The following is a 12,532-nucleotide window of genomic DNA, read 5'->3' as shown; positions in this document are numbered from 1 at the left end:
TGAAGAGATGGTTCCATGAGTAAAAAGCTTGCTACACCAGCATGAGGCGCTGAGTTTGATCCCCAGGACCCATGTTTGTTTGTTTGTTTGTTAAAGTCAGGTATTGTGACTTATGTAATCCTATCCCTGGGAAGGTAGAGACAGGAGACAGAAGGAGCCCTGGGACTCACTGGTCAGCGCATCTAGCTGGTGAGCTCCAGGTTCAATGAGAGATCATATCTCAAAAGTTAAGATAAAGGGGAAGACTAGACACCTGTTGTTGACCCCTGGCCTCCACAGGCGTGCACACATAGGCACAAAATTTGCACAGCTATTTGTATTGTATCCGAATTGCACACACCTGTGGCATTGCATGGCCCTTCCATGAAGCCGGGAGCACCAGTGCAAAACTAAGTGGTGGCAGCTGAGGGCCTCTCGCCTGGAACAAATCTGGGCTCGTTACTTTCCACTGTCAGACAGGATCTCTGACAAATCCTAAATGTCTGTGCGTTTAGCAGCTGGGTAGACTGTGGGCTTGCATGTCTGGGCCAGAACCTGTTAGTCACACTCCACAGCCTCTCTCCTTTCCCAGCCCTGTTCACCGCCTGTGGGGCCCCAGCCTGAGCAGGCATTCCTGGACTCTAGGGGGCCCGAGGGTTACCGTGCCTATTGGCCTTTCTTGGGGAAAGCAGGAACTCCATGGCTGGGTCACCCTCTCCAAGAAAGGGCTCAGCAAGTTGCAGGAGACCTTTTGTGGACAGCTTGTCATTTGTCATTGTGTCTTCACAAGTGGGGCTTGTCTGGACTGTTTCACCGGGGTGTTCATGGCAGGCATCGTCTGACCTCCTCTTGTGGCCCAGTATGTCTTTGGAAGCTCAGACCTGGAGGATGTGGTCCTGACAGCTCCCGGGAGCTGAGTATGGGACAGCAGTCTCTGCTGACAGTGACGGGACATCCTTCCTCACCTGACAGCCTGTCCTCTGTGCAGAGATCTTGTCCTTTCAGGAGACTGAGGCCAACCTGTAGTCCAGCAGATGTGGCATGGGGATAAGAAACAGGTAGGCAAGGGAGAGCTGGTTACTAAGGAGGTCTTCAATATCCAGCTTCTGTCACTGGGCAGCCCCTCTCCCCTGGGGCCGTCTTCCTGTATCTGCAGACCTGTATATACATGGCAGATTGAGGGGGCAGAGGTGGAGGCAGGTGGCCTGATAGCAGTAGACACTGACAGAAACACCCCAAAACTGGGCCACACAGAGAGGAAGAGACAGGCTAATCGTAGGTGGCCTCTAACTGCCCCTTGAGTTGGCCAGTACCAGGAAGGGGACATGTGCCCATCAACACCACCCTCTCTGTCCCACCAGAGCAAAGCAGCAGCAGTGTGAGCACAGCCTGGGGCTCTGCTGGGAGGGCGTGGCTTCAGTCTCTGCCCATGGGGGCTGGAGTCAGCTGAACCCTACAGGGGAGCCTTGCTCACACCCACCAGTGTTGGGGCTTCTCTGTGCCTTGTCGGAGTGTGGAGAGCCTTCCTCTGCTTTCGACCCCATGCTGCTGTCTGTGATGAAGACCAGAGCTCAGAGATGCAGGTATTGGGTTAGCTGTTACTGGGTGACAGATGTGCACTACTCCCTGTGGTTGCTAGGATGAGCAGACATGGACCATGTTTGTGGAGCCCTTTGTCCCCATATGCACCCGGAAGGTCCCCGTTATTGGCCATGTCTTTGGTCATAAAACAAACCCTCACAAATCTTGAGGAATCAGGTATAAGAGAGGTGGCTCAGTGAGTAACAGCTCTTGCTTTATGAACACAAGGACCTGAGTTCAAACACGTAAATATTTAGGCATGACTGCACAGTGCCTGCGTGAAACTCCAGTGGCATAAGACAAGAGGATTCCTGGGGCTTTCTGGCCACCAGCCTAGCTTGGGGCTCAGTGAGAGACCCTGCCTCAGGAGACTAGCTGGAGAGTGATAGAGCAGGACACCATGAATTGCATGGGTGTTCATGTGTGCATATATATGTTCCCGCACGCACGTGTGCATAGAGAGTATGTCATCTGGCCACAGCCAACTCAAATAGACATCAGTAACAGAATGCAAGAGGAAAAGCTGTATCCATGTGGAAATTACCAGCATGCTTCTGAACTGCCTGCCGATCAGACAGGAAGTTTGGAGGGGGAGAGGAACAAGTGAACGCTGATGAAAACACTCTCATCAGATCAGAGCCACGGAGAGAACCTGCAGCACCCAGTGTTCCAGCTGACAGAGCAGAGGCCCTGGCTCCACCACCAGGAGGACATGGCGAGCAAAGGAGCCCAGGATGAGGAGGAAGAAGGAGGTAATGAACTTGAAAAAAAGAAACACAACTGAGAAAAATGCTGAAGCAAACGGCTGTTTTTCTAGGGCAAAAATCCATAAAATTGACAAACTGCCAACAAAAGTGACACGTACATGGAGAAACAAATGAACGGTATCAGGAATGACACAGGGACACTGCTGTATGGAGAGCCTGTGGCCACTGAAGGATATCACAGGAACTCCAGTTTCCACTAGCAGGTCCACACGCCCCACAGAACCAAAACCTAGCCCCAGCGTGCCGCTCTGCTTGTAATCCCCGCCTGGGAAAGTAGAGGTAGGAGACCCAGAGTTCCCAGTCATACTGGGCTCTATAATCCGCTAAGACCAACCTGAGCTACATGAGACCCTGCTCCAAAGGAACAAACGAAACACCTGAACCAAGATGTAGAATTAGGTTGACGAACACTTTAAATGTGAAATCATATTTGTAATGCTCCAAGACAGATGGCTCCAGGCCCGTAAGGTTGGTTCCTTGGAGACCCTGCTGCTCACCAGCTGAAGCTGAATGGGCACCGGGCTGACTCATCAGACTCCTAGAAGACAGGGAGTATCTACAAAGCACAGCCTGAGGCAGCCTAGTGCTCCTGGGGTGGGGCTGTGTCTTGGTGGCAGGTGACCCATGCAGCCAGCCTACAGAAGCAACTCGGCTGGAACCATGTCGTTGCTGAAGCTATTGCTATTCATTCAGAAAGCCAGCCGAACAGGAAGAAGCTGTGACTTGCATTTCCTTAAGTGCAAAAAGTTTGTGGAAGACCTTCTACCCCATCCCAGCTCAACCTCCCCGCTCCCCCATCCTGCTTCTAGAACCCCCTGGCAGGGCTCTGTACTGTAGGAGCTCCTGTGGGTCAGTCATAGTCGAGGATGCAGCTGTGGGGGTCACTGCCCCTCCCCATCCATCAGCTTCTAACTTCTAAGGGTGTTTTGATGCTGTCCCTTTTATTTTCTGTCGTCAGGCTTCAGAGAAGCAAGCCTGCCTTTATTCTCGACTTCAGTGACATTCTGAGAGCCTGCTCCTAAGTGCCGTGTTCACACTGCCATCTTTAGCAGTCTCCGCTTGTTTGGATATGGGGTTTTGTTGTTGTTCCTGATTCTTTTCTTTTTTTAAAAAATTTATTTATTTATTAAAGATTTCTGTCTCTTCCCCGCCACCGCCTCCCATTTCCCCCCCTCCCCCAATCAAGTCCCCCTCCCTCCTCAGCCCAAAGAGCAATCAGGGTTCCCTGCCCTATGGAAAGTCCAAGGAACCCCCACCTCCATCCAGTTCTAGTAAGATGAGCATCCAAACCGCCTAGGCTCCTACAAAGCCAGTACGTGCAGTAGGATCAGAAACCCATTGCCATTGTTCTTGAGTTCTCAGTAGTCCTCATTGTCCGCTATGTTCAGCAAGTCCGGTTTTATCCCAGGCTTTTTCAGACCCAGGCCAGCTGGCCTTGGTGAGTTCACAATAGAACATCCCCATTGTCTCAGTGTGTTGGTGCACCCCTTGCGGTCCTGAGTTCCTTGCTCGTGCTCTCTCTCCTTCTGCTCCTGATTTGGACCTTGAGATTTCTGTCCGGTGCTCCAATGTGGGTCTCTGTCTCTGTCTCCTTTCATCGCCTGATGAAGGTTAATATTCAGGAGGATGCCTATATGTTTTTCTTTGGGTTCTCCTTATTTAGCTTCTCTAGGATCACTAACTATAGGCTCAATGTCCTTTGTTTATGGCTAGAAACCAAATATGAGTGAGTACATCCCATGCTCCTCTTTTTGGGTCTGGCTTACCTCACTCAGGATAGTGTTTTCTGTTTCCTTAGCGCAGTAGGCAGCGCGTCAGTCTCATAATCTGATTCTTTTCAAAGATGAAGTTTTACTGTATAGCTCAGACTAGCCTTGAACTTACTCTTTTACCTTAGCCTCCTATGTGCTGGGATGAAAGGCATGTATGTGCTGCCATGCCCAGCTCATATGTTTTTGTTTTTTGTTTTAGTGAAGCACACATACAAACAAACAAACAAACAAAAAGAACTAAAGGAACAATGAAAAAGAGAAGCATGTCGATTTACTTCTCTTCATGTTATGTTTGTGTGGGCTTCCTGTGTATCCTTGGGTCTTCTTCTATCTTCTATTAATTTTGTAATTCTGGAGATGGAACCTAGAGCCTGCTCTGCTCCCCCATCTGTGTGTGTGTGTGGCTCCTGCATGTGCTGTGCACTTGTATGTGTGTGAGGGGAGGCTGTGGGCACACGGGCAGGTGTGTCTGCATGTCTGTGTAGCAGCTAGAGGACAATCTCAGTTGTTATTCTTCAGAAGCTATTCCCCTTGGTGTTTTGAATCCTACCTGGAACTCACCAAGCATGCTAGATTTTGCCTTCCATGGCTATGAGTCTGGAGGCAGGAGGGACATCTTCCCAGCTGGCTGTTCTTTTCCTATCTGTTTTACCCCATTAAGCTTTCCTGTCCCTGAACATAAGTGTCTATGTATCTACAAAGATAAACATTTTCTTATTTTGTAATTATGTGTATGTGTGTGTTTGCATGAATATGTGCATGTGAGTGCAGGTACCTGTGGAGTCAGAAGTGGGCATGGGATCCCCTGACGCTACAGTTACAGACAGCTGTTAGTCAACCCATGTGGATACTGGTAACTGCACTTGGTTCCTCTGTAAGAGCAGCAAGTGTTTGTAACTGCTGAGCCCTCTCTCCAGCCCCAAGTGTCTATATATACACATGGGTTTTCTTTCTTTCTTTTTTCTTTTCCTTGTATGTGGGCGGGGGGGGGGGGCATGCTCTGCAGGTCTTAGGGAATTTATGGGATCATCTCACTCTGCCTTGTGTAAATTTATTTACAAATGTTTTGTTCTCCGATGCTACGGCAGATGGAATGTGCAACAGAGTGCTCACATGTTGATTTTTACAGTGCTGCTTTGCAGGGCTTGGGCTTGTGTTTCAACAGGGTATCTGTGAACAGAGCCGTTTACTGCCTTTACAACGTGGAAGCCTGTATTTCATTGTCTTGTCTTAATTGCTTTGGTAATTTGGTCAGATGGAAGCCGTCGGAGCAGGCATTGTCCCAATTAAAAGAAATTACTTTATTACATTGATGTGTGTGTGTGTGTGTGTCTGTGCACATGCACACACACACACAAACACACACACACACACTCATGGAAATGCCCTGGTGCACACGTGGCAGTCAGAGGATAACTTTTTTTTTTGCTTTTTTGAGACAGGGTTTCTCTGTGGTTTTGGAGCCTGTCCTGGAACCAGCTCTTGTAGACCAGGCTGGTCTCAAACTCACAGAGATCCGCCTGCCTCTGCCTCCCAAATGCTGGGATTAAAGGCATGCGCCACCACCTCCCGGCCATCAGAGGATAACTTTTGGAAGTGTGTTCTCTCCTTCCACCATGTGCTGGAACTCAGGTCATCAGGCTTGGTAGCAAAGCTCCATAAACTACCGAGTTTCCTCACAGGCCTGGTCCTGAAGAAATCTTGCAGCTGTCCTCCTCCCCTGGTCCATACCCCACCCCTAGCCCCAGGACTGCCATGTCTCGTTGAGGTTACTGCCTTCTGTGTGTAAGAGGATGGGTTTGGTGAAGGGATTTCCCATCTCAGCCGAGAGCAGCATGGAGGAGGGCTTCCTGCCCTTGCTCATTGAAGAGCCACATAGCATGTATTTAGGTGCTGAGATAGATGCCTTGTATCCCTGTGTTTTCAAACCCCCTTGCTATAGTGTGGAAAGCTTTCAGTGAACAGGCATTTCCACATCTGTCCCCCGGGTTTACTGGTCTCAGTTCCATTTGCTTCTTTTTTTAAAAAAAAAAAATTATTTCATATTTTAAAATGTTCATTTTAATTTAAGTTTTGCAGTTTGAACCTAGGATCTCATGTATGTTAGGCAAGCGCTCTCAGCCCTGAGCTCCTTTCCCCACCCTCTTTCTATGACTGCTTTTTACATTTGAGAGTAGTCCTTGAACTTAACTGTGGCCCGGAAAGCCTTTCAACTCTTGATCTGCGTCAGTCTCCACATGGCTAGGTTAGCAGGCCCCGCTTGGCCTAGGTTTTCTGAGGGACTCTTTGCCTTCATTTGATGTCTGCCCACTGCTGATCTCAGCGCGTGAAGAAGGGCTTCCTTCTCCTTCCTTTCTCTGCTGAGTTGGGGGAGAGTGTGTAATCTCTTAAGCAATTGCTATGTCCTCTGGCTTGGCCCTTTCATTTGGTTGGGAGACCTTTGACCTCTGATTTGACTCCTGTGTCGGGCGAAGGTTTATCTGCTTCTCTCAGAATCATTTTGGAAGGTGACATCAGTAGGAGTCTTCCTGTGTCATCTTGGGTATTCAGATGTGTGCCCCGTTGTCCCTAACATCATTTTGCAACCTTTATCCTGTGAAGCCAATGGGACTGTCCTCTGGAATCTTCAGTGTCATAGTGAGCTCTCCTCCCTGGTTGATTTGCTTGCCATGTGAGGGCTTGTTGCTGTGCCCTTTTCAAACCATCAGCTTCTGGTACTGGGCTTTTCGTTGGCACTCTCACACAGCCTAATCCTCATTGTCTCTAGTCTGCTGCCAGCTTCCAGCTCAGCTAGAGCCTACGGTTGAGAGCCACTGTTCTGGTCTCTGCCTCCCCAGCATTGGGATTCCAAGTGTGCATCACACATCCAGGTTTTCATGTAGGTGCTGGGGGCTAGAAGCCTTCATGCTTTCAAAGAAAACACTCATGAGGTCATCTTCCCAGCAAGACCATTTTGTTGAATTGCCTCCTACTAAGATTTTTTTTTAGCTTTCCCTCTGCCATTGGTCTCTAACTTCATTTATGGCATGCATTCTATTAAATGAATATCTTCATCTTACTAAAACTTGGGTTTTGTGGCCATGCATTAGGCTTGCTCTGGAGTGTTCTATGTACTACTCCAGGCCAACCAGGGAAATGCAGTGAGATCCTGCCTCATAAAACTGTCCTTGAGCTCCTGGTCCCCTCTGCTTCATTTCCCTGGGGCTGGATCCCAGGTGTGTACCCATCCATCTCATCCTTTATTCTTGCAGTGGAGCCTGGGTTATTGACTTGAGATAATTCTTTTTCATAAGAACACTGGATCCTACATACACATCTTTCTCCAAGCTTGACCTTCTTAGATAAGCTGTGTCCAGTTCAATGTGTTTTCTGATTTCCTCAACTTTCTTTGAACAGCATATTTAGTGTGTGTTGTTACATTTCCAAGTGACCAGATCTTTGCTCTTGGCTTGCTTTGGTTGTCTGCTCAGTTCTGAAGTGTTCTGTGGACAGTGGGTTTCCTTTCTGGCCCCTGAAGCTGGCTACTATGCTTCAGGCCCCTGGAGTGCACAGTTTTGAAAACTTGCTCCATTGTTATTGGGTGGCATAGTTAGTGTATTGTGTAGTCAACTGGATCTACGGCTTGATGGCTTGTCCAAGACTCCCGTGTCCCCGGTCTCCTCCCTGTCACATCAGCACTCTTTTGCCTTTTTATCATTCCGAAGACTCTTGAGGTCATTTTTCTATTTCTCAGTTTCACCTCCAGCCTCTGGTCACTGTCTGTGGTTAACCAGGGCCCTGAGATTTCTTATTGGCTTCTAGCCAAGCCGTGGGATCAGCCAAGACCCACTGGCTTGAGTTCTCGTGCTTCAACAAGTCCTACCCACTGCCGCCTACCCTGCACCCTCGGGATCAGCACCACAGCCATAACCTTCCTTTGGAGTCGGGCTGTAGTAGCATCTGATCATGTCATGATCTCCTCGCAGGTTGAAGGTGGAGGAGCTGGAAAGTGAGCGGAGTCGCCTGGAACAGGAAAAGCAGGCGCTGGAGATGCAGATGGAGAGGCTTACCCTACAGGTAGGTGATGGGATGGCCAGAGAGATGTGCCCTGTGCAACCTTTACTCCTCCCAGCTTCCGTGAATGAAACCCGGACAGCTTCCTCCTGTCCGTCTGTCCTTACCTGACTGAGATGCGCCACTCATCAGGATCATTGTCCAGGGCCCTCCTCATGCCCTTGGTCTTTCTGCTTTTCTGTTCTCTCTGGTGCTGTCGCCCATTGCTCCCACCTCCCTGTGGCCATGACCTTCACTGTTGTCTGCTTTGGGCTGTTTCTTTTTAGTTTTCTTCCTCCTGATCACACTGCTCATGGCAAGAAGCCCACAGGTTAGAGAGTGCCCGGCTTCTAGACAGGCCATTGATTTTTACCTTGGCACCTATTAGAGGCAATCAAATCGTGTCCCCATTACCAATCTTGGTGATGGGAGAGGTGACAGCTTTGATGAAGTGAGGTGTTCTGAACCTTGGCTGTACTCAAGCCCAACCCTAGGACCTGTCATCCTGTTCTGTTCTAATTGGGCCACTGTCCTGGGCCGAGGGCTGCTGGAGGGTGAATCAAGGCTACCTGGCTGCAGAATTGTGTCAGGATGGGGTGATAAATGGCTTTCGGTGCAGCTAGCTGAGACTTCAGGAACAGCACAACTAGAGGAAATGCCAGCATTCTGTGCCCCGTGGGGATGACACAAGAGTGGGATTTGCAAGCTCTCCATCCCGTAGGACGACAAGCATGTGTTCCTGGTACTGCTCAGACCTGGAGTGCAGATCCCTGCTGGGAGCCAGGTGCTATTGGGCCATGTCCACACCTGCTGTGTGGGGAGCAGTGCAAGTTGGCCGGCACTGAGTGCAAACATGAGCCACGCCCACAGCTTTCATTCGGCAGCGAGACAGGCTGAGTCTGTGACCCTGGAGCACAATGCCCACATCATGATATGATCGCCAGAAGCCCAGGGATAGTGTACCCAGTGACATGAAGCCAGCTGTGGCTTCAGCCCTCACAGTGGTAGAAATTTCTAGACAGTCCCACAGCCTCCGCCACTGCCGCCTCTCCAGACTGTGCTTATACGGCAGGAAGGAGGCTTTCCAGAGCCAGACTGTCCCATAGGCTTTCCCCACTTGCTCTTGGGTCAGGGTTGCTTGCTGTCCTCCAGGTACACTCTGCATCCAGAGCTAGAGGTTATAGCAGGGTACCCCAACTCCTGACACATCCCAAACCACTTTCTCCCCTAGCAGTGCTGGATCTCAGCTGGACTTCACAGATGGGCACGTACCAGGAAGACCAGGTGATGGCCAGAATGCCAGCTCTTCATCCTCATCCTATGCCACTCACACTGAAGGTCTCCCCAGGCGAGGTAGTGCTGTCTGTTTTATTAGCAAAGACAAAAGCCGTTTACTCAACCTTTTTGATCCTGAGAGTTAGACTGAGTTCCACATTCCCCTCTGCACACCACACCAGGTCATTGTACTCAGCTTACGGGCCCCATGCTAACTAAACATGGCCATGGCTGCTTCAGACTGGGTCTGCTCTGTGTATCCCAGCTGTTGTCATACCTGGGCAGGGAGGGGTTTTGTACCCAGGACTGAACTGGTCCTGCAAGGTGGCATTGGTCACCTATGGTAATGTCAGAATTGGTTTCTCACTGTTCATCCAGCGTGTGCAGGAGTGCTTGTCTAAGCAGCCTGTACATAACACTGGCTGGCAGGGTGGTGGCAAGTCCTTCTTAGTGCACGGGGATGGAGGCTGGAACATAAAAGACTGGGCCTGGGGGAAAGGCTAACAGGCCCGGGTGTCTCAGGAGTGGCCCCGAAGCTGTTCTCTTGAGTCCATAGGTGACTTAGACAAGTGGAAAGAGGGCCCCCCTCTCCCGCAACACACACAGTGGGTGGGCTTGGGCTTGTTGATTTCCCATCTGAGCCCCTGCACTTTCTTTTTTATTTAAATTTATTTATTTATTAAAGATTCTGTCTCTTCCCCGCCACCGCCTCCCATTTCCCTCCCCCTCCCCCAATTAAGTCCCCCCCCTTCAGCCCGAAGAGCAATCAGGGTTCCCCGCCCTGTGAGAAGTCCAAGGAACCCCCACCTCCATCCAGGTCTAGTAAGTTGAGCATCCAAACTGCCTAGGCTCCCACAAAGCCAGTACGTGCAGTAGGATCAGAAACCCATTGCCATTGTTCTTGAGTTCTCAGTAGACCTCATTGTCCGCTATGTTCAGAGAGTCTGGTTTTATCCCAAGCTTTTTCAGACCCAGGCCAGCTCTTTATAGGGCTGGGGTGATGAGGATTCTTGAGGAAATCCTGTGCTAGAGCCCCGCCCACCACGCCCCATCCCTTCTCAGCAAGCGCTCTGTCACTTTCTCATCAAGGGCAAAGACCTTGTTCCCACTATATGTTGGTCCTGAACCTGGGCCGCTCGGGCACCAGGGAAAAAACATGCATCCTGGGGCTTCTCCCAGTGGCCCGGCCATAGCTCTCGATGACAGCCCCTTTGAGACCCAGGTCCCCTATGCCACTCTAATGGGGCTGCTTGGGCCCAGAACCTGAAGAGCTTGGCCAGCCTTTGACTTCCTCAAGCCTTACCCATGTGCTCAGTATGCAGGCGGCTTCCTGCTCTCCCTCTCTCCTCCTCGCTCCTTCCCTCCAGAGGAGAAGAGTGGCTTCAAGTTGGCGCTTCAAGGAAGATTGATTAAAATCAGCTGCGGTTCATCTTAATTGGGAACATATGCTCAGAGAGGGAGCTCAACTAGTTAGAATTTTTTGTAATTAGTTCACAGCTGGTTGGCGAGGAAGCAAAACTCTGGTGACCACTTAGAGCTGGGTGTGTGGGCGTGCCTGGGGGTTCAGTGGATGGGTCATCACAGTGGCTACGTGTGGACTGGCCAAGTTGTCTCCATCCTTCCTGGGTCTCCTGAGTCACCGGCTGTTTGCACACTGACCAGGGTGACCTGCATGCACTACTACTGTAGCTAGGGGGTGGCCATGGGATTCTAGGGTCTACTTGCCTAATGGTATCTCTTACCTTGACTGGCTGGATAGCAAACTTATGACTCACAGACAGCCTTGTCAAAGCTTCAGGGAGGCTAGACACAATGGCATAGGCCTGTATTCTCAGCACTGAGGAGGCCGAGAAGTAGGCTTTTATGTTTCAGAGCCTGGACTACAAACTGAGATTCTGTGTGGAAAGGGGGAAGGAAAGGCAAAAAATCTGCAGGAAGGCCTCACTTAGAGATGGGGAAACTGAGGCTGGCACAGATACAGAGACCTGAAGTCTCTGTCCCCTAGGCTCCTTTTGTATATCCCCAAAGAGCAGGAACAGCTACTTTATCACTGAGGCTCATGCTCCCCACAACATCCCCATAAAGGCTTCCACACATGTGCTTCTGATGAACTGGGTCAGGATATTGTTTGGGGTCACCAAGGATAGGCCTCTCAGGGGCTCTGACCACCCTGGGGCTCAGAGGAGCCTGTCCACAAAAACTGCCTTGGCCCTGGCCTCCCAGCAGGGCATGTCATATCCCTGCCTAGTGACAAGTGAAACATGCAGTGGCGACCCAGCCTTGGGACTTGGTCATGCCTCCTGGGTCCCGCATCCTAGGCAGTAAGGTTGGGCCTCCATGGAAGCTGTTCCTTGCTGCTTCTCTCTAGTGCTTTACTGTGAGCATTTTCAAGTTAAAGAAGTTGAAAGAATTTTTACAGTGAATGCCCACTTATCCACCACCTACATCCTGCCGGGAACGGCACACTTGTGGCTGTATGACATTCCTACCCATCCCTCTGCCATCCATCAGTCCATTTTATTCTTTTGATGCATTTGAAACTAAATTGCAGACATCTGTACACTTCCTCTAAGCACTCGAGCATGCATGTAATTAAGCGAATTCATCTCTGGAATCTGACGCCCCGGCCCCCGCCGTCCTACAATATCGCCTCATCTTGGAGCTGAGCTCCTCCCTCCACCAGTGAGGCTGTGCCAGTCGACCCCAGAGCCAGGCCTTTGAGATGACCATCCTCCATAGATCCCTTCCAGTTCAGCCTGGCATAGACCTCCCGCAGTCAGGGGAGGCTGGGCTGGTGTCCATGCTACCTTGTAGTCCTCCTAAAGCGCTTCTCAGAACAGAGCCCAGACGGCTGCCCAGTGACATTTAAAATCAGTATATCTTTTTTGGAAATGGAGTGGGCAGAAAATTGCTGGGTTTCCTGGGAGCGGAAAGCTCTCTGTGCCTGCAGACGTCCCTGCTCCTGTCTGCGTCACAGGCAGCAGTGAGGTTAGGGTACCCAGCCTCACCTCTTCCTGTGCCCGCACCTGCCTCATATCCACCTTCCCCTTCAGCATCCTGGGATTTGCCGAACGTATGGCCCTCTGCCTTTCTGCTGCTCCAGTGGCTCATGTCAGTAGCACCCAT

The 12,532-nt window shown here is 50.5% G+C and overlaps 1 protein-coding gene across 1 annotated transcript in view; it reads left to right on the top strand.

Moving 5' to 3' along the window:
• Nucleotides 1-12,532, top strand: part of LOC121464955 (mitotic spindle assembly checkpoint protein MAD1) — a 319,326-nt gene that overhangs the window by 208,761 nt on the left and 98,033 nt on the right. The window contains exon 15 of the mRNA XM_041678089.1: nt 8,065-8,155. Coding sequence (XP_041534023.1) covers nt 8,065-8,155 — 91 coding nt within the window. The remainder of the gene's footprint in view (nt 1-8,064; nt 8,156-12,532) is intronic.

The sequence above is a fragment of the Microtus oregoni genome, unplaced genomic scaffold, assembly GCF_018167655.1.
Source record: "Microtus oregoni isolate MIOR12 unplaced genomic scaffold, Mior012 000029F_ref0000214, whole genome shotgun sequence".
NCBI lineage: Eukaryota > Metazoa > Chordata > Mammalia > Rodentia > Cricetidae > Microtus > Microtus oregoni.
The sequence above is the reverse complement of the archived record's forward strand: the minus strand, read 5'-3'. Positions and strand labels throughout refer to the sequence as shown.